The following is a 22,180-nucleotide window of genomic DNA, read 5'->3' as shown; positions in this document are numbered from 1 at the left end:
GAACGCAAAAACCATGAATCTTTTTTTCTTCCTCGGTCGTAACTGCAATTTGGTTAGTTCAATTTGTTTCCCCTTTATGTTCCATTTTTTATTCGTTCAAAATATTTCACAAGACACAGTAGCGCCATTAGCTGCATGAATGCAACAAAAGTCCTTCTTCCAAGTTCGATCCTCCGTATGGCAATAAGGCACAGTCGGATTTACACATGTCGCCACTCTACACAATGCATATGGGAAGAAGACAGAAGCATTGAAAATAACCAAAAAGGATAACATAAAACGTCAGGCTTTTATGTATTTATGGTAACGTTACACGAATGAAAGCGCAAGCAAAAACTGTCATGATCATCATGATCGTGCAGAAGGGGGAGGGGATGTGGAGTCAGGGTCCGAAGGGAAGAAAAACATACAAATCCCCCGGAATCATTTGTGGCCGGTTGGTAATGAAAGCAAATGGTGCATTAGAATATCTTGCCACGGCGTAACAAGCGACCGCGGTGTGGTTTTAAAGCGGCGTAACGCGCACGAGAAAAATAAAACTTCGAACAACATGAAGCCGCCAAGCTTGCGCAAGCCGTATGTGCGTGCGTGTGTGTGTGTGTCACACACATCAACAGCTGGCCGTAAAGAAGATTTTTGTGACACGAGTCCGGCACAAGCAGGAAGATGAATTTATGTTTTCCGATGTGTTGTTATTCCTTCTTTTCTCGGTGGGGTTTTTTTTTGTTGTTGTTCGTTTTGTGTTTTTTTTTTGGGGTATATTTATGTTACACGACAAATAATTCATCCCAAATGTGCGTCCATGTGACTGATGGGACTGATGAGGGAACGGTGTTTTATCACTGTTTTGCGTTATGAGACGCTTTAAAAATGGGATGCAACACGCGTGGTCTCTGAAAAGGGTAACCTAAATAAGACCTTAGAGCAGAATTTTCAAATGCTTTCCTCCTATCCTATCCTTTCCTCCAATCCTAAGAGGGTTCTACACTTTGGCGGTTCAAAAAATGTGTAATTTTTTTGTAAATTTAAAAAAGGAAGTTATTTATAAGTGAAAATATATGACAAAAAGTGAAATACAAATATTTATTCTACTGTTTTCCGATTACAATAACCAACTTACACCGAATAACTGCCTCAGACGTTACAGCAGGTGTATCGTCACATTTGTAACGGTAACCTGCTAAAGTCGTATCCTTGAAGATAGAAAAAACCCTTATTTTTCCTTTAATTTCAGATAAAATTCCTGCCATTTTTGGTAGGATTTCTTGGTTATGTTAAAAAAATAAAAAGCTTTATAAAGAAATTAATAGTTACAGACACAAAACTGTTCAATAACGTGTCCGTGATCTTGGAGTTATTCTAGATACTTGACGTTTAATAACCACAACAAGAAAAAAATAGACAAAGCAACGAAAATGCTTTGGTTTATTTGAAGGCAGTGTTCGGAATTCCCTGACACGTTGTATGCCAAAACATTATATGAGTCTTTTAGTCTCCGTCCTCCGATTTTTGGGTAAATTGAATAGAATAAATAGAGTCGCCCTGGCATGGATCGTTTTGCGTGTTTTTTTCTCGTAGTGTTTCCGTCCGACTTGCCTACCATGGGCGTTGTCTTTTATTAGGGTTTACAATCACTTGACAACAAACGTGAAGTCTGTTTACTCTTATCTGCTACCGCCAATATGCTGGGTAGATTAATTATTTATCTTGAGAAAATTATTAGGAATACGCAATGTTTAGTTCCTGATCTCCGGAGGCGATTATAACGAACCTTTGTTAGTAATGATGAGACACATCCACAAATTTTAAGAACTTTTAAACTTCAGCTCTTGAATGCATCGTTTCAAAAATGAATTATTGCTCCATTAAACTAGAATTAATTTTTTAGGACATGCTTAAGTTCAATGTTCAGGCAGCACCAGCGGATATACACTTAATGATCAAATAAATAAACGTTAAACAACTTCAACCGAAGAATCATGTTTTTCTGTTGGATAAATAAATGGCTACGTACCATATCAGAACAATTTGTGTAGAGTTCAAAAATTCATTCTAATCGAGCAAAAAAAATCACCCCGCGTTTAAAACACATTAACCCGTATGATACTCGCCGATTTTGACATTTTTGGCCCGTAGTCCCATTAACATTTTTGCTGTACAATTTCGTTTTTTGGCGTGTGCCTTTGGAAAAAATTGTCTTACGTACATCGGAAATATCTTTTTCTTGACCTGCTCATGGTCGATTACGTCGCGAAGACATGGTCAGGTATTCAATTAGATTCCAGAAAACTTGATCTTGGGCTGCAGTCCTCCATCCGCAGCTGCATCCGATCTCCGACTGGTTTGACTCCACCTGATCCAGCCAACGTGATCGCTTTGATTCTCTCCGCCTCGTGCCGAACAGATCGCTGACGAGTACCTTCCTGGTGGGGCATGAGTTCGGCATCCTCATCCCGTGCCTCAGCCATCGTATCCTTCCGGCTTGGAGAACCGTTAGGATATCTGCACCGGCAAACAGCTCAGATAGCTCGTGGTTTATACTCCTTCTTCACACGAGTGCATTGACGTCCTCTGTTAGCATAGTCCAGGACTCCGTACTCCAGGACTGGAGTTTTTTGGATCGCAGAAATTTGTGGAGTCCGTAGTAGGCACGATTTCCCTGAACAATGCGCCTTCGGATTTCGCTGTTCATGTTGTTGTCCGAAGTTACGATCTTCGAAGTTACGTTAGCAGAACTCCTCTACTACCTCGAGATTGTCGCCGTCAACTGATACTCTGCTTCCGAGTCGGGCTCTATCACGGTGAGAGCCTCCGGCAAGCTGGGCAAGCAGCAACTTTGTCTTCGTCGCATTGATCCTGAATCCAATTCTATGAGCCTTGCGTTTCAGTCGATATCGATGTCATCCGCGAAACCGAGAAATTGGAGATAACGGATGAAAATCGTGACATCGAAAATAGTTGCGTTAAATAAAAAAAAGATTTGGTATATTTGGTTATATTTGCAAAGTGTATTACCCTCGTTTAACCGTTTAAACGTTATGATCGGCTTCCAATGTCCGATAACAAAACAGAGCGGACAATATATTGTTGATCACCGTCTTGTGCACAAACCACACAACACAACATCCCTTTTATTGATGATAAGAAATAACAACACCTTTATGCTTTCCTCCCTCTTGTTGTGACGCTTTTGCACATATATCGAAGGGGGAGAGTGATTCCACATTTGTGTGTGTGTCGATTATATTTACCGCACGGCTCTCCATCAAACCTTCACAAAGAGGTAGGAAAAAACGAGCTAGAAAGCGGAAAATTTCCCACCGGAAATGAGATCATGTGCTCTTGCGCACGCGCCATCATTAAGTACTGGAGATCACGGAGCCGATCATGGCGAAGCCTTTCCGAAAACGGAACTTTTAAGCCAAAAAAAAAAAGTTTAGCGCCTCGTAATGGAAAAGAACACGCTCAATCTCTGCTACTCTTTTCTCGATTTGTAAATCTGTTTTTTTTTCGGCTCCAACAAGCCAATGTGTTTCTTCTCTAGTTGCACCGATTTTTGCACTTGACGGGGTGAGAAGCTTCGCTCGCTAATTATTATGAAACTATTCAAAATAAATGCGGGTCCCAGAGCTCGAACTCAAGGAAAGATTTCATTCACTACAATGTTCCCTTTGACCTATACCAGGGAGTGTGTGTGTGTTCCAATGTTAGATTGCAAACAGCAAAGTGAGGTTTTGTTTCCCAAGAGTTCAACCAACCCGGACGGGTAAGAGAGCCGTTGGTGCTTCGGAAAAATGATGGAAAACTTGGTGACTCGCTTTGCCGGAAAAAAGGTATTTCGTGGCTGCAGAAATATGCGATAAGATAGTTTTTAATGTCGGCGGGTTTTTTTTGTTTTGTTCGTTTTCCACAGCATTTGAGCAAACTTTCCCACACCTGATGGAGCAGGGGGGAGGGGGGAGGAAAGATGGTTGAAAGATGAAGCATACGGGCACAATCGGGAAAGTTATGCCCCCTTTCGGTCGGTTTGGTTCCGAAACCGAATGGTTGGACATTTTGCGTTCCCAGACCAAGACCGGCTTGTTTCTCAGTGAATCGATTAATGGGTACAAAAGGAAAAGGAAAACAACACAAAAAACCTCATCACATAATTGTTGTTGTGGCAGTGGAGATTTTAAAGGGAGGAAAATAAATAACAAAACCGTTGAATGTTTGTATTTTTCTTCGTTAAAATATTTTTATTTCCTTCTGTACACTTTAAACCCGGTGTAAAATCAGCTGCTCTTTTAACGAATGCGAATATTTTAAAACAAGTTTTTTGTTATTTTTTTATCTCCATCATAACAACATACCAGATCAACTTCTCGCGCCATCAACGTGTTATCCATGAAATACAATTGGCTTGATTTATAAGCCAGAAGACGAACAAAAAAATTGGAGACTAGATTGTTTCACAAAGGAATATTTTTTTTAAGTTTTGAAATTTTATTCCAACCCCCGTTGACCTCCCACCACCGTGCCTCATTTTAAGTTCGCACACAATAGATAACGGCTGAGCAATTAAGGAACCCCCCACCTTAGATGGATTGGTGTGTTGAGTCAGCTGACAATGAGGATGAGATCATATTTATCATTTCCAATTGGTCTTATGGAGGTATCCCCAATTTACAAACAAAGTATATGCTGATAAAAATTTGCTTTTGTCAACAACAAAAAAAAACATTTCTCACTCAAAATAATCTGTCAACCGGACGTTTTAATTTGTTTGCAAAATATGCATCGCAATGTTTTCTTTAATTTCCACTTAAAGTTGTTTTTCACACTGTCCAACCAGCGGCTCATCATGTCCCCTGCTGATTTCTTCAATCAGGAAAGCTACTTCTGACTCCATAACACTCATTAATTGGTGTTTTCAGCTTGCTGAAACCGTAAGACGAAGACGCTACTTCAATTGATCGAATTAATATCGTTTTTCTTTTTCATGAATTTAGGGGCTGAGAATTCCACCAGCTCTTGGTACATTGTTCTAAACACTAGCTCTCTAGCGGCGGGTTCATGTTGTGGAGGATTTTTTTTCCTACTTAAGTGGCAGCTTGTTGTGGTCAACAACCCACGAAACTTAGGGTTGCTGCTCGTTGAGGGAGTTTTATTTATTCTATTTTTTTGTTGGCTACTTGAGTGAAATTTAAAGTTTTTTTTCTTGTTGTTAAGGTTGTTTTCTTATTTAAACAAACACCGAAGAGGTCCCCCGCGGTCTAGCCGTGATCCGCCGTCAGATCGTTGTGGTGGAACTAATTTTAACCATGACATACGTATGGCGACATGCGAACCAAACCAAACACTGGCCGGCGTTGTACCGCGGTGTTGGTGGTCTGTTTTAGTTCCTTTTTTTATTGTCTGTGTGTATGTTTAAATTCTCACGCGGCACCGTGACCATCACCGGCACTAGTAGTAGCAAAAATTAGCGACATCTCATTGAATGTGTGTGTTTTTCTGTTTTATTAAATACTGTTTACTGTCTAATCTGTTCCGTTCCTGTGCTTCGTTTATTATGAAATCGTTTGTTATTACTTGTTTTTTTCTTCTTTTTATATTTTGATGCCTGTATTTGCAACATCAAAATTTTTTTTCTTTTGTATTTTAACGTTTTTCATTTAATTTTACAATATTTTATGTTTTTCTCTGTTATTTGTATTAGTTTTTGTTTATTTGTTCTTATTTAAAACCAGTTTTAAATGTTTGACAATTTCAAATTATATTACAACAAAATAAAAATTGCTATAATTTTATAACGTTTCATTGATTGCACTTATTGTTCCTTCCATCAGCACATTACGTGTGCGTAATATTATTGCTTTTACCCATTTTTTTGCAATGTGTGTATTTTTTTTATTTATATTGAATCACTTGTGGATTGCATCGTGAACACACAGTTTCGTAGAAAATTTACGATCCAGACGATTGTGTTAGTTCGAGGGGTTTATGAACGGCTAGCAAATCCTGTCCAGTATCGAATAGCAGTAAACAAGAGAATAAATAAATAAGGCTACAATTTCATAACAACACAGTAGTGGGTTGCATTACTGGCAGGGGTCTTTGCTTGATGTGTTAACAGTTTCCATTGTTTTACTGGTTTTTTTATAACTCTTAACTCTTGACCCTTGATTAATTACTTTATTGATGTTTTTTTTATTTTATTGTTGTCATTTTTGAGTTTGTTACAAAATGCAAATAAAAATATATTATTAACACTAGAACTACCGGACCAGTCATTTTGACTGGAACGCTTCATTTTCATCACATTATTTTTTGGAGTTAAACAATCCAATGGTAGTTGAACCATGAATTTTACATACTATTCTATATTCTATAGTACGATCTGCAATAAACAATAAAATATTCACCAACTCTTCAAAATGGTTTAAAAATGGAATCCGCGGATGGAAAACGTTTAAAACGCTTGGTAGTTTAAGTGTTAAATTAAATACTAAGTATATTGTTATTTAACACTAGAACTACCGCACCAGTCATTTTGACTGGAACGCTTCATTTTCATCACATAATTTTTTAGGGTTAAACAATTCTAAGGTAGGTGAAACATGAGTTTCACATACATATTCGATCGTACGATCTCCAATAAACAATAAAATATATTCCAACTCTTCGAAATTGTTTAAAAATTAACCACAAACGAAAAACGCTTTAAACGCTTGGTAGTTCTAGTGTTAACTGAATTTCAAAATTCAAACAAAAAGTTGAAAAATAGTTAGTAGTTTTTTCCTTTATTGTTGATAATTCAATGTCACTTTTGATTTTTATTAGGGCAAATATAACAGACAGTTGCGGTACTTAAAACAAAGATATAGTTACAAAATATTTACACTATCGATATTTGAACCAAACCTTCAGTTGCGCTTATCATAGACGCTACAAGCACCGACCGACATTACTTGGAATAAACAATAACACTTCTGTTGGTGTTGGTCCTCCTAATCAAACACCACACCTCAATCTCTTTTGTCCCTTGATCGATTCATGGCGTGATTCAAAGTTGTCTCATAGACGAGCGCGCGGCGGATGCGCACGCTTCGACGTAAGAGCAACCGATCGGCGGGTTGTTGCGCCATTTATCATCACCAAGGTCGATCGTGTGAGTGTTGTTCATATGCTGTTCCGTACAGATTTTGTGTTGTTCTTTCCATTTGTTCGATTGAGAATGATAGAGGTCACTGCTTGGCGGATTCTTCTCCCCTTCCCTTCCCTCCCCATTTTCGCCACATTTTCCCCCCTCGATCCGGTCACGTTGCGGACTGTTTGTATTTCTCCGTTTTTGGGACGCATCGCGCGAAAGGGTGATTGCCTTGTGCATTTTTTTCGCGCGTCCTTGCTTTGCACCATACCTTTGAAGTGCGCACAACCGCTTTATGCACAATTAGAGTTCACGCACTGTATCACTGAGTCTTGTTTGATTTAATGTCGTTTTTCCAGGTAGAATCAATTGCTTCGTGCTTCTTGTGAAATTAGTAAACGATAATATAGGATGTAATGAATTTTGCTACGTGCAACAAATATGTTTGTTTTTTCTGTTTTTTTGTTACTTCTATTCCGCACACTTCAGCGGTTAGTGTTGTGAGTACTACTGGAAATGTATGAATCACGTACCCCACAATGTCTGAGATACCTACATTGCGGTTTATGCAACGTTGAATAATAGACGAACGTTTTAAAAATGGAAGAAAAATTCCTTCCCAGTTACGAGTTGAAAGGGTATTTCAATAATTTAATCGGTTTCTATGTTCTATCTAACTTATAGGATTAGTTCTAAAAAAACTAAAAAGATAAAAAGTAAATTTAAAAAAAATGATTCAATTTGCATTCAAATATCCACGTGTACATGTTTTTTTGTTGCTAAAATGAAATTTATTTATTTTCAAATAAACTTCATTTACAACCGGTTACGAACGTTCCTGAAATAAATTAATCAACAATTGTTTCTAATTAAGAATACATTTATAATAACAATTTTTAGATACATATAATTTTTGAGACGTATTTTTATCAAATAAAATTTTTATTTATGGAAGTACATTATATTATTACTCAAGGTGACTATTTGTACTTCAAAAACTTTGAAAAATCTCTCTCGCACATTTAACTTTTTTTTTAAATTAAAATGCAATTTTCGGCTCACGTTAATTATTCATTATTTTAAACGTGACTCTACTTAAGTTGGTGCTTAAATGAGAAAAATACAGTTAAATCAATTCTGAAATAACTCCTATTCTGTTAAGACAACATTTTAATAGTGTAATATTCCTCTTTGTGGCAACAAAAAATCATCTAAAAATATGATTAAACTGACTAAAACTGGACTCTTGCATCGTTAACGCAGGCACAACACGTGCATCTGTTCTAGATTTTCCTTGTTTCCCATTTCCCCGTCTAGAACTCGTGCAACTGACTGCTGCACACAATATGTTCATTTGTTTCCTTCTTTCTAATCTCGTCGCGTTTGCTTAGATAGCACGAGAAACGAGGGCGGTTCTTTGATCCAGCGTGAACAGTTTTGAATTATAAAAAAAAAAAAATCATAGAACGAAGGAAAAAATGCAGTGGTCTGTGCCCGTTTCATCTCACCCTCTCGGTTTCTCTATCCAGTTGAGTTGATCCATACAGTGTTGAGTACACACAGTTAGAGTCAGAGTCAGTTTGTAGGAGATAAGACGATGCAAAGGGGAAACTGCGTAGTGTGAAGAAGTGTGCTGATAAGAAGGGACAAAAAAAACTTCTGTTTTCTTATGTACACCCGTGTGGGAAGAAACGTGAGGATGATTTAAACTTGACGCTGGCACGTTGTTTTAGTTCGTTTTGTTTCCCCCCTTCGTTACTTTGATACCCGTGTGGATATGAATTGCCGCGTGATTAATCGTTGGAATTCGTATATTCGCGGAAGGATGTTAAAAATCAAACAACTATTGCTTTGACTATTATTTAAGGCGCAATAATAAAAGAAAACATATGATTCACAAAAAAAACGCTCATTACGGGACTCTTTTGTAATGACTTTTCATGCACTGTTTGTTTAACTTAGGTGCGATAAATACATTCATCAGCGGCATGCTAAATAATACTCCAAACAAATTGCCACTGTTGTACGTTGACTCACTCAGGTTTATGCGCGAAGTTTAATAAACTGTGGCCATTTTGGGTGGGCAATGCAATTGCAAAAATAAAGCGGTAAAAGCATTAAAGGAAACAAACAAAAAACAAAACAATACTTTGAGACTTGGTTCGGTCGACAAATGAAACTTTCTTGCTCTACAAGCGGTTCAGCGTGGAGCATGCTGATTCATTTGAGGCATGTCTGCATTTAGACGATTATCTTTAGACATCCATGAAGATGATGTAGGAAGAGAGGAGAGAGTAAAAAAAAATCTCCCTACGTTGAATCATCGGCTGGTAATTTAAAGTGGCCTGCCGAGGGTTTTTGTTTGGGCATTACAGAAGCTTCAATAGCGGGACGGTTCAGTAGATGAGGTGAAAATTAGATCTCCCTTTTTCCACTTTGGTCCCATTTGGTCTGAACCGACTGAAGGAGTAGATTGCTGAGAGGATATTACGCATCGTTACAAAAGTAACCCCACACGGGAAGGGAAAAGATATGGGACACGGTTAAGTGATAGTTTACGATGTCAATTTCTTGGCGTTTTATGGTGGTATAGCCCACTTAATCCGTGTGTATAACCCCTTTTGTCAGTAGCAAACACCCATCGATACAGTCTGACGTTTGAAGGGTTTAAAATGTACTGCACGGGGTACCCATTTTGCCGTTTGTGATGAGCTGAGTGAGATCTTCTTTTGGGTTAATTATTGATTTATTGGCCAGTGATAAGATTATAATTGTTTCGGCTCAATATATTCGTGTTTGGTGGGGGTTTTCTTTTTTGCTTCGTTCTCTTCCAATAATCCTGGTTGGGATTGCACACACAAATGTGGAGAAAGGGGAATTATGAATATTTTAATCGTGTTACCCACTTCAATACGCCGAGGCATCGATTTAGTAAATTGACAAGCTGATTATACGTGGAGCGTGTGCACGGCTTCGTCCCAAGGAAGAAGCTACCGAAGGGAATGGGTTTTATTTCTTGTGGGATTTCAACAGCCGATAGGAGGAAGTGTGCTGTGCAATTTAGCTAGAAATTAACTTGTCACTGTGACCAACGGCAATAGGCAAATTAATAGGCTAATATTTTATAATTGGAAGAAATGGGTTTGATGTTGCGCTTTGAGTGAAATAGCCATTTTATGAAGTTGCATGGAGATGTCGCTTTTGTTGGTTTCAAAATTATGATTTTGCCTAGCTTTCGCTAGCTTTCTTTCTTATTCTTAAGCTAATCAATTGCTTGTTGTTGAAATATCCAATTCGTGAAAGCTTTTCCATTTCTTTTGGGGAAGACTTCTGGTTTTGTTATGCAAATACGATAGTCATTGACCAAGCTCCTGGTGCATTAACGATTTGACCTGTTCTTCCAAAATACGAACATTAGCGAAAAGGACAACCTGTAGCCAATATTTTCAGCTCCCTTTATTATAGCCCACACACACAACCATCCGTGGGACGATCGTTCATTCGTTTGGTTTTTTGGTAGCTTTCGGTAACAATGTCCAAAAGAGGTCTACCGATCGCATAAATCTATCTCAAACCCTCCCAAAGTACAATCGGTACTCGATCGATCGTGCGTAATGTTTGTTCGGGAACGTAAGAGGTCAACTATTATTTTTCACGCTGCGTTACTTCAACCACGGTTGCATCATTTCACCTTGACACCTTCACGCGTGTGTCTGGACTGTTGTGCTGCACCTACCACCGGACAACAGAAACAATCCCTTGGTGTGCCAATCCTCCTGATCACGGTATGGCGCGTGATCTGACGCGCTTGGAATGTGCCATGAAAAACAATACCGAATTATGTACCACCCGTGTCTAGTGGGAGTGTGACAGACACGTAATCGAGGGTGGATTATTTTTGTTCCCTTTTTTTCTCCGTGGAGTAATTGACCTCCGCCGAATGTGAATTCGCACTTGCCTTGTGAATGTGATTGAAGTGGTTGTAAGGTGGACAGTTTATATGGATGTGGAGTATGGACATGAACCGGGTGTATTGGTGCCCAGATTAGGAAAAACTCTCCTTGACCATTGCATCTGATGGCCGTTACACCTTGTTTTGGACAAGAGCAATCGACATTGTTCATTTGATTTTATTCTTCCGCAGGTCAATCGAACTTTAATTGATGTATTAAAATAGTCAATTACCTTCAACTCTGTGTTCTTTTTTTTTTGTTTTTATTTTCTGGGAACTACATTTTGGGCATGTGCACGGGTAAAATGCAAGGACAGCGAGAGCATATAAAAGGAAATTAAATTACTTTATGGACCTGTAAGGGGTTGTAAAGCTGTTCAAGTTGTGATCGTATCTGTTCGTCACTTCCTGGTAATAAAATCCATTTTAAATTTCATTTATGATGTAATATTTTTGCTGATGGCCAGAAAAAAAGACGACCTGCAGGATTAAAATGACGATTTGATTTTTTACGGTCGCAATAATATTCGTATCTTCTATGCATAATTGATTTTATTATGTTTTTTTATTAAGTTTTCTTATGTAAGAATAAATTTAAATTTTAATTATTCTTGTCAAGCTGCATCTGTAAGATCATGGTTCGTAATTTGATTTGAAAAATGAAGAATAACCCCGAGCGCCACCAAAGTTTGACGATAACAAATATGGATTTTTGGATCGAAATGTGTCTAGCTTTAAAAAACATTTATTTAAATATTCGAAATCGTCTACTATCGTATTTTTGAAGACTAGCCTGAATTTCATGGCGTTTAAATCATGACGTGTAGTTGGTGGGATCAGCTGTTCAGTGTTATATTATGAGTTAATGCAACGGAGTGAAAGTACCTCAGGAAGAATGGTGAGCCAGTAAAGTTTTTATTTTGTTTGTAACGCTTTGTTCTTCAAGGGCAATATGTATTATAGAAATTTGCCTAAACATATTTGGCGTACTTGAGTTTCGTCGTCGATATATCAGTCATTTGAATCAAAATGGATGAAGTATTAATTGTTCGTCTTTCGTATATGCCTCTGTAGATGATAGTTTGAAACTGTGTTTGTCGTCATTTTAATTGAAACTTGTCATTTAAGTTAAAATAAATTTAAAAACTTAGGAAAATGTATTTTTTAAGTGCATCATATTCCATCGATTTGGAAATTTAGTACGCTACTCTATTATATTTGTAACGGGCAGTTAATAGGTAAATAATTTTCTATATCTGGAAGGCAATATGGAGATCTTAGATATTGAGAACTGACCAGAACCAAAGCAGTGATGTCCTGCTAAGCAAAGAACCGGTATTAGTAATTGATGCTTGCAACACTGGCCATAATTTAATACGATTAGAGAGTTAAAGATACAGAGCACTTAAGTTATTGATATTTCTTGGCTGTATATTTGAATATAACCACTTGTCGAATAGAAGAATTATATTTAAATAAACTCGAAGATAATTCGAAGACTTTATCATATCAATCAATGAAGAATTAAAGCTTGAGATACATGTAAGTGTGTTTCTCAATAGTTTCTTACATTGTTGTTTACGTTATCGCCGTACCAGCGGATGATATAATCAGCAGCTCCGTGTGTCCAATACGTTGATTGCATCTTTTCCAATTCAAACGAAACATTCTCTGTATATACTTTATTTTCTTCAAATCGACCAATGTCCATAGCCAACCTGAAAAGCGTACAATTTTCAGCCACATTTGATACGCTAGTAAAGCTTTACCAAATGTGTTAGTACGGTGCGTAATGACTCATGATGATGCTGTGTCCGCACGTTGTTCGAGTGTGTTATTTGGACGCAGCTACGCTTAAAACTAGGTCTTATCAATTTTAGCTCGCCCAATTCGTCCGCACCCTCTAGTCCGTGCCCCACACCGGTTTGGTGTATCATCAGGGAGGAGTTTCTATCCTTCTACGAATCGGTTTGCTCACCAACTTCGTAGTCTGGTAACCACAACGTTGATTGAAAACTTCTACTGCCACGCACTGCCACTCGTCTGCTTGTCAGTCTGCCACATCATAGCGACCTCACGAAACGCAAACTATTCCATCTCGATAGATATGTGTGCATGTGTAGTAAACCGCATGCTGTTCCCTCGTACCCCGCGTGTGTATGTGTATGTTGGTTTGGAAAATTTGATTTTTCATGGAGCAACCACCCCCTAGCGATCGGCACAATTTTCCTCTGCACCCCAACATATTCCCCATTGCGTCTCTCCGCTCCGGAAGAATTATGGAAACATGCATAGATCTCCGATCCGATCTAGGTTACCAAAACATTATTAGCTTCCAGAACACGCGAAGCCACATCCCTAGAGGGGTGTGTACGGGAGTTGTGATGCAAGTGTGAGCGTGCGAATTGATATTAGTTTTTCCCGAACTCTACCGCCCTCATTTCACACCACCCATCCTCTCGAATGCAGTTAAGCGCGTTTTACATCGATAAAACCGCAACCTTCGATTTCCTTTTTGGCGTGAAGAGAAGCAGCCAGCAGCATCACGGGATGTGTATTTTTCTTCCAGCCACGCAAGTAAACCGGTGCACTCGGTTAGTTGTAGCAAAATCCAACAGAATTGTGGCCGGATAGGAAATCTTATGAAAATATGCACATCTCGTCCACCTTCACTCTCTTTTACTCCCTTTCTACTCCACGTGCCGATAGGTGCGAAAAGATGTAAATGGGCAGTTCTACCTCCCGGGCACGAACCGGTACCGTTCTCTGCCAAAGCACTTAAAATCTAATCCCTGAACTGTGTTGGTAGCTTTCTTTCACCGTCTCTCGCTCACCACTCCCGCGGGGAATTGGAAAGGAAATTGCGGTGTAAATTGCATTCTCTTCAACTATAGTTTTCCCCAGTACGGGATGCACGTCAGGGTTCTGTTGAGGGAAAACTTTGTCGTTGCGATAGAATCATCGACGAAAAGGTTTGCTTTACTGATGCCTTTACTCTACTTTATTTTCGTTACAGGATCCTGCTGGAATCTTTGAGCTGATCGAAGTCGTCGGAAATGGAACATACGGACAGGTGTACAAGGTACGTTATTTTTATTTTGCAAAAAAAAAATAAACATTTGCTATGATATAAGACACGTTTTACTGTTGTACTTTGCTGTAATGATCCCCTTCGAACAACTTCACCAGTATAAGTTTTGTTGAAAACCCTCTTCAAACAAAAAAAAAAATGGCCCAACGTTACGATTATTTACAAACATCTCCCCATCTCCCAATTACAAGCACAGTTTGAACGCTCACCGTAAAGAAAATGCCCGAGATATGCCCATTAAGATGTGTTACGGCGCACAGACCATTTGTTTAGATTGGGAGTAAGTAGGCTTATTTGTTGGTCCCGGCTGGTGTAAGTTTACTACACGCTGTGGACGCCTCCAACGACACGTCAGAGTCGTCGCTCCGTCATCCGTCCGTGGGTCTCGCCAGAAAACTGGTTAGAAGAGTAACAGTTCTTACCGGGTTCTGTTGTAGCACGTGAAAATACATTCGATGCTGGGCTAAATATAAATTCCGACCGAGAAAAGAGAGTTGTGTGCACACTCAGGGTATTGGAGCGAGATGGTCTATTTCTCCAGCGCCATTGGTAAAGGATGATCTTGTGATCTTTCTTTTAACATGATCATATTTCAGCTGTGTATGAAGCTGCTCGAAGCAGAAGATATGTGCAGCAGATGAGCAAGAATTCTTCTGTACATGCGTTTCGTAAGAGAGCATAATATCTCCATCACTAACCAACCAGTAGTGCAGTAGCGAAAGAATAGATCAAAACCCAAAAATGATCGATAGATGAACCTGATGAACTCTATTCAACTACGGCTACAGATTCTTCTTTCTAAAAAGATGCACCATTTGCATCTGTATGTCGTTTAATGGCAAAGCTCTCTGTGCCCACTGTACTTTGTGCGGATGTGCGTGCATTTCTGTGCATCAGTAGAGTGCGTCCATGACTCATCACGATTTGTTTATGCGTGTCTACGGCTTGTTTTTGCTAAAAAAACCGATTGCCTGATGACTCAGTATTGGCCGGGGGAAGTTATACAGTGGCAGGAGAATCCGTTAGGTTATTGACTTGAATTCTAGACAGTTGTTGCAAATTACTGCTGCAAACAGTGTACCGAGGAAACTGGTTAAGAATTCTGTTTGACGTTTCTATCGTCTACTTTTAGTGGGACTTTGTTTTTCGTGTTAGTTTAACGTTCAAAGTGACTTCATAGAATCTTATGGGGTGAAAATCTCAATGTAAAATTTTGAAAATATGCCTTGAAAGTTACTCCGGTCATCCAATGTTTTTTTTAAGACGTTTTGAGTCCCTAGGACTACATTCGCCTCTATACTGTTTACAAAAAGTGGTTTAAAGCTAATAATAAACTATTGAACGGAACTATTGCGGTTGTGGCTAAACACATATTAAAGCTATTTATTAAATTTCTTTATAAAGGTGGCTGATGCGTAAAAATCGAATAAGGCGTTTCTCTTGTACTTTGTGAGGTGATAGAACTGTGGTGAAGTCGGGTCATCCAATGTGATGGTAAAGAACTTACTTATTCTTGTCATTTGACATTTGAGAACCATATTGGATCGAGTAATGACTTATTAAATCTGTTTATATCACGTAGTTGGACACTGTTTGCTTGCCAAAGAATATCCACATCCACTGTTTCATGCGAACTCTGTCTACTCCAATTAAATTAAATTATTAAAAGATGATCCTAGATGTATTCACAATTAAAATTAAATACTCTTTATTTTCATACAATTGAGAAATATATTTCTCCAACTGTTTCATACATCAACACAATACAACCACGTTAACTCCATTCCGAACCATCTTAGATGCATGTTACGATAAGAGTTTGGTGCATCATTATCTCTGATAAGATATCATACATTTCCTCTGTGTTATCTCGCTGTTTAGTAACTTGAACCACCACAATCTGTTTAACCACAACAATAATCATTGTTACATTGTGTTTGTAATGCATTTCTATTCACAAGAGGAAACTGCACGATACAACTGATAGCAAACCCTAGAACGAAAATATATCATACAATGGAACTTTAAACCACAAAACCTTTTAAAGTATCGAACGGTTTACAATAAAAAGAAACTTTGCTCCCCCTAACTTTGCTATTGAGTCCTTCCAACTTCCATCTATGTATTTCGATAGTTTTTTTTCGAAGGCACGATATATGCTCCATCACAGCAATAGCTACTTGCAATTCTTGAATCACGTTCTTTGCTGAGCTTGTGTCATCCATACGAGATACAGATTGGGATTGGAGTAGCAACAAAAAACAACAAAACCGTCGTCGTCCTCTCGGTTCCTCGTCATAGCATGGTGCTGCTTGCATACACATATCGCCTAAGCATGATGTTGTGGTCAGATCTTGAAGGGCGAAACAGAGCGAGAGAGAGAAAGACGAACAGAGCGTTAAAGCTCCACCAGGAACAAACAACGCGTGTACTATCTGCTTCGTGGGGCTCATTCAATGCTTGCGCGAGTCAAACGCAACAGCAATCGAACGGGTGGGATGTCGCGAACGGGGCGCGTTGGACCCGTGAAGGTGGTGTGCGATTGTGCTCTTTGCTGCTGCGGGATCTCCCGTACAAGAACCGCGGGACAATGAACTTCGTCGCAGAGTGGAGTTGTCGTTTCACCCGTTTTCGACACACGCTCTCTCCAGCATGAAGTTGTCCGATCGACGCCCGGACGATGATGATGATGATGGTGGATATGTGGCAGAGCAGAATATATAGATGCCAACGCGCAGCCAGCCAACGCTCTGGCTACTGTTACGTGTTGGTGTTCTTGAGCCCGAATCGCTAGTCGATATTTTTGTTGTGGAATGAACTCTGTCGTGTACGGCCCGTTCCGAATAGTCGTCCAACACTCTACTACTTCGTACTGGAAAAACGAGTTCCAACGTTTGCAAGTACGTCTGTGTCTAGTTCTTGGCCCGTCGTGTCGTCATCAATAGCGGCTGCGGTATCTTGTTGGGGAGGATGGGGGCAGGTTCGTTCTTTACTTGGTGGTTAAATACTCCCGAGTTCGGCAGTGTGGCACTCATCGCGACCGTTGAAGATCTCTATTTTTATGCACGTATTTTTTTACGATAATTACCGTATCGATAATTTACGTTTTTATGATCCTAGAACCGCCAACAGTTCGCTTAATGTAGTAAAAACGAGGATGGAAATGGTGGCATTCGAGATTGTTTGTTTGTTTTCCACCGTCACCAGGAAATGGATAGAATGGGAGGTTTTTTTTGTTGGGTTTAGGTTGAAAAATTAATTATCTAAAAAAGAGTTATATTTGATGATTGTATATGGTCATTTGATCTTTAAACCTCTATTAAGAGATATATTTTTTCTTCTATTGAAATAGACATATTTTTATGATAAAAGTATAAAATAGCGACATTCGGAGAGCATTCCATAACATGCATTAGCTTTCAGAGTAAATACAACAATTTAATTTAAATACATTAGCATCACGTTTGATGAAAAATGTCTGTAACGGTTGGGTTAACCATTAAACTGCTTTTCTAATGACCTCCTTGACGCCTACTCTAATGCTCAATCATTGTGCACTCTGTGCGGTCTTCCATTATACATTATGGCACAGAGTTGATAGAACTGCGCCCCTCAGCTGAACCGCAAAGGTCAGCTGTACAATTTTCTTCCACCGAAAGGAATGTTTCTTGCGGTCAATTTTCCACCTGGTATGGGTAACGGAGCAGCTACCACAAACAAGAAACCAGTTATAGCTTTACCGGGTCCCTCATTTTCGGACGCATTTATTAGCGTGGATTACGTGGAAAGCATTAGCTGCACGGGCAAGGTTTGCCCTCATCGCTCAGTACCGCGCAAAGCACTCCGCACAAACTCCCGTGTCCCTTAATGTGTTTCGTTCCCGTTTCGTCTGGATACGATCGGTCCGGTTTTGGCCGCCGTGAGTGCTACCGCAAACGGGAAGATATGCAACGAAGCATTCTAAGCAAAGAACTGGAAATCAGGCGCCTCCAATGGACCTGTCCAACTTTCCTCCCACATTTGCTTTGTATCGTACGTTCTATGTTAAGCATTAAAAGCTGCAAAGACAGGCTCCGTTATGGGGAGTATGTAAAGAAGATGACCTGTCATCGTCCACAGGAAGGCAGACGCATTCCCTTCTCGTATGCTGCTGATGGGCAGAACATCGGTCTGAGACCGGTTTTGGTAGCGCAACTTATAATAAATGCATCCGTTTTGGTCAATTGGTCAAATGAATCAGCGATCGAGGGATGGTTCGAAGAAAACGAGATAGAAAAGCGCCAATCGGGAATAGAATCAGCAGCACATTTTGAAACCCTTGTTTAACCTCACAGCATTCCCAATAAATTCCACCGAGGGCTTCTAGCAATAGATCAATCTTCTTACCACAATCCCAAAGTTCTGAAAGTGTCGGACCTGTTTGATGGCATTTGACTTTTGGGCACAAATGAAGATGTTTTGCGCGACCTTCGTGTGTCTTTAAAGTGGTTTGATTTCTTGAGAATATTTTTCAACATCTGGAGGTTGGCAAAAGGGTACCGCCGCTTACGGGAGTATCCTTGACATGCTATGTTGCTTTTCATTTTTCATGAAAATGGGTCACAATAGCTAGAATTGAATATTGCCTTGCTTTTCAATTACAGAGGAATGGTTGCGCTTTAAAATGTCTTCAAATCAAGAAATTGAAGTTGTTATAAATTAAAGACTCGCAAAGCTGTAATCTCCCTGAGTTTCTCTAAGATCAACATTTTTTTAGTGCCTCCATTTTCAACTCATTTCATATTTCTTTGGAAAGTCTCACTAAGATGAAATTTACTCACCAATATTTCCTTAGTCGAAATTGCTTTAATGGTTTTCATTAACCGCTCGTGTTGCTGCTTTTACAGAGCTCATCATTGAAGACTACTAATCAACAAATATTGAAGAATGAAGACTATTAGCCAACAATTCAGTTTCTCTACGATGATAGTTCCTTCGGTTTTCATCTTAGGGAAATTTTACTGTATTTAATACGCTTATTTTTCTAAATGAATTCATACCTTCCTTATTGGCATTTGGAATTATTTTATGATTAATGTCTACGATCGATGCCCTCTGTAGTAACAGTACTTCTCTAGGCGTCATGTCCATGCTATATGGCGCCGGTAATCACAACAATAAAAATGCAATTTTTAGCCTTTGCTTTTTTGCATGTTTAAACGGCTAATAGTATGTGTAAACACCGTATAGACAAAGCGGCTGCACTTGCTAGCAGCAGAGAAGAAAAAAAATAGCTCAAGCAATGATCATTACGGGCGAGATATTAATATGATTCATCACATGACCAGTTGCAGTTGATTGAAGTGGTAACAAGTGCAGTGTGTTGGTAAGTTGTTATTAGTGGCACGAACTCAGCACTAAATTGCCGCTTGTACCTTCGGTGTACATTACACGTAAAGCTTTTATTTATTTATATTATCCACTTTAAATCGTGATTCATGCGATGTGAATCAATATTTCTTTTAACTGTAGCTAACTTGTTAATGATTTTAGTTAAGTATCTATTTTGAAACTATAAACATATTATGGGATGCGATTGCTCTAATCATATTACATGATTTTTTTATGTATTCTTTCTTTTTCGGTATGCTACTGTCTTCCCCATACATGCTCCTTTTGCTCGACTTTCTGTTACGCGCCAAGAATAATGATTCAATTTATTTATTCAATTACAATATTGACCCCGTAGGTTACGGTCTTCTCACTAGCTCGTGTCTTTCGTTTGCGGCATCAATGTATATAATGCTTGAGAAGAAGAGACAAGCAGCGTTAGGCAAAATGTGATACAAAATATTACTGAATCAATAGAGATACGAAGATGATGGTGAACGGGTCAATTGCTGTGCTTCGGTGCGATTGGTGATATATTTCATTCTCTTCATTCATCGTTTGATTACTTTTTTGTACCATTTCTGCCCTCTAAGTGGTACATATCTTTAACATTTATTTTCTTGATTGTTTTTTAAAGTATGTTGCATATTCTTTAAATAACATTGTATAATATATAATATTTTGTTTAATGATTTTTTATTTTTGCTATATCATTTTTCTTATTTTCTGCAAAAATACCAAGGTGATTGTTTAGAAAAAGTCTCCCAAGGTGCATTTTTCAACATCAGCATTTTTTATGAAACCAATTCCCAATGACCTTAAACGTATCGCTCACCATCATCAACATCATCACGATCATCATGAACACACATCCACACAAGTGAAGACGTAACATGTATGAAATCAAATCGCTTCTCACCTCTTTTTTTTCTTAAAATTTTTTGCAACAAAGCAAAAAGTGAAGAGAAAGAAAAAGTTCCCTCAAGAGGTCAGTCTAATGTTTCTTCTAATTGCATCTAATCGATGTTCGATGGCGCTCCTTCACGGCATTGGCTGTCCATATTACCAGACCCATCTTCTTCAAAGTCAGTGCCAGTATGCCACACCCCAAAACACCCCAAAAGAGAGCATTATCGCTAATGTCTTGCCTGGGCCTATGGTTTTTTTTCCTTCTCCTTAGCTTCTCTCCTTTCCTTTCAATTTGACCAATAATCATAACCACAAGGCAAGGGGTGAAGGTGAAGATACAAGACGATGCAAAACTCGGCCAACATTGTGACCAATGCTGCGGCGGGGGTAGGGTGTGTGGACGAAATGAAAACTGATTTTCTCCACTCGAAAAAGTTTCCTTTACACTGGGCCGGGTCCGGAATAAAATTAAGCATAATGATCGGAAACGCTATTCACGCCTCTCGTTGCGTGGCGGCCTGGCTCATTTCCTTTTTTTTTTTTTGCTGCTTTTTTTGTTCTGCGGCTTCACTGTTGTCCGTTACTATGTGAGCTGGGAAGACGTTACTCGTTTGTTAGTGGGACGCGGTTAGAGGAGCTGCGTCGAGAGAAAAGAAGTTGAAATGTCGAATTTTCCAAATTTTCTTTCATTCAAACGGTGGCGATGGTGGACGAGATATGGAGATTGATCTTGAAGAAAGGGATGGTTTGGAGTTGAGGCAAAATTTAGCTTCCACTCCACACCATCGCCGAGGTAATTTTGAACGAAAATCGTTCGGGGAAGGTCATACCTACGTTGAGACGATTTGAGAAGATGTTATTTTGGCTACAAATTGACCAAGTTATCTTGCTTGTTTACTTTTTTCCCGCATCGAAATCATTAGTGTGCGGTGCGTGGTAGGGAAATAAATTTGTTACAGAATTTAATTATTCGCTTCGAGTTTTTTTATGCTCCGGTGAGAAAAGGAATTACTAAGTGAATGTTTTGTTCCTTTTTTTATGTTTTTCTCACAAGCGTTAGTATTAGAGTTACTTAAATGATAAATGGAAATACATGTTTTGACAAAACTGTTGTAACACTCTGTAACACTTCTCTTTTTGCGCAGCAAACACAGAAAAGAAAAAAAACGATGGAAATGGGATTTATACAGGGTGGCCACTCAACCGGGAAATCGGGAAAACCGGGAATTAGCCGGGAATTTTTTTAAACCGGGAAAAAGCGGGAAATAACCGGGAATTTCTCCGGAAAACCGGGAAAATTTTATTTTTTGTAGTACCGTTTTTATTTTTATTTTTTTTTTTTCATCAAAGCATACAATTTCAAGTGTTTTTTTTTATTATTTTTTATACCGAACGGCACGGAAGCTCGTTACAATGGATATGACTTATGCATTAACTGATTTGAAAACGAAGAATCTCACTCATCCTGGTTAAGGATTGGTTAATGTTAAAATCTGCATATTTTTGAATAAAACTGCGATTTATTGCCGGTCGCAACTATTTTATAACCTGGTAGCAGAACAAAATCATCCGTTTTCATAAGTCAATAGTTTATGCAATAATTAAGTCACATCCGCAATAGTTTTTTTAATAAGTATCATTAACTTTTTGTAAACAGTAGAGACACAGTACTGTGTCTCTACTAGTACAACTCTCTCTAATACTTTATAGAGTACTTCAAGGTACATGG

General features: G+C 38.8%; 1 protein-coding gene across 26 annotated transcripts in view; it reads left to right on the top strand.

The window, feature by feature from the left end:
* Nucleotides 1–22,180, top strand: part of LOC125772034 (serine/threonine-protein kinase mig-15) — a 54,771-nt gene that overhangs the window by 5,477 nt on the left and 27,114 nt on the right. For all 26 annotated transcript variants that reach the window (XM_049443319.1, XM_049443325.1, XM_049443326.1 and 23 more), the window contains one exon: nucleotides 14,098–14,163. In XM_049443319.1, coding sequence (XP_049299276.1) covers nucleotides 14,098–14,163 — 66 coding nt within the window. The remainder of the gene's footprint in view (nucleotides 1–14,097; nucleotides 14,164–22,180) is intronic.

The sequence above is a fragment of the Anopheles funestus genome, chromosome 3RL (genome assembly GCF_943734845.2).
Source record: "Anopheles funestus chromosome 3RL, idAnoFuneDA-416_04, whole genome shotgun sequence".
NCBI lineage: Eukaryota > Metazoa > Arthropoda > Insecta > Diptera > Culicidae > Anopheles > Anopheles funestus.
This window is presented reverse-complemented; position numbering and strand designations above follow the sequence as displayed.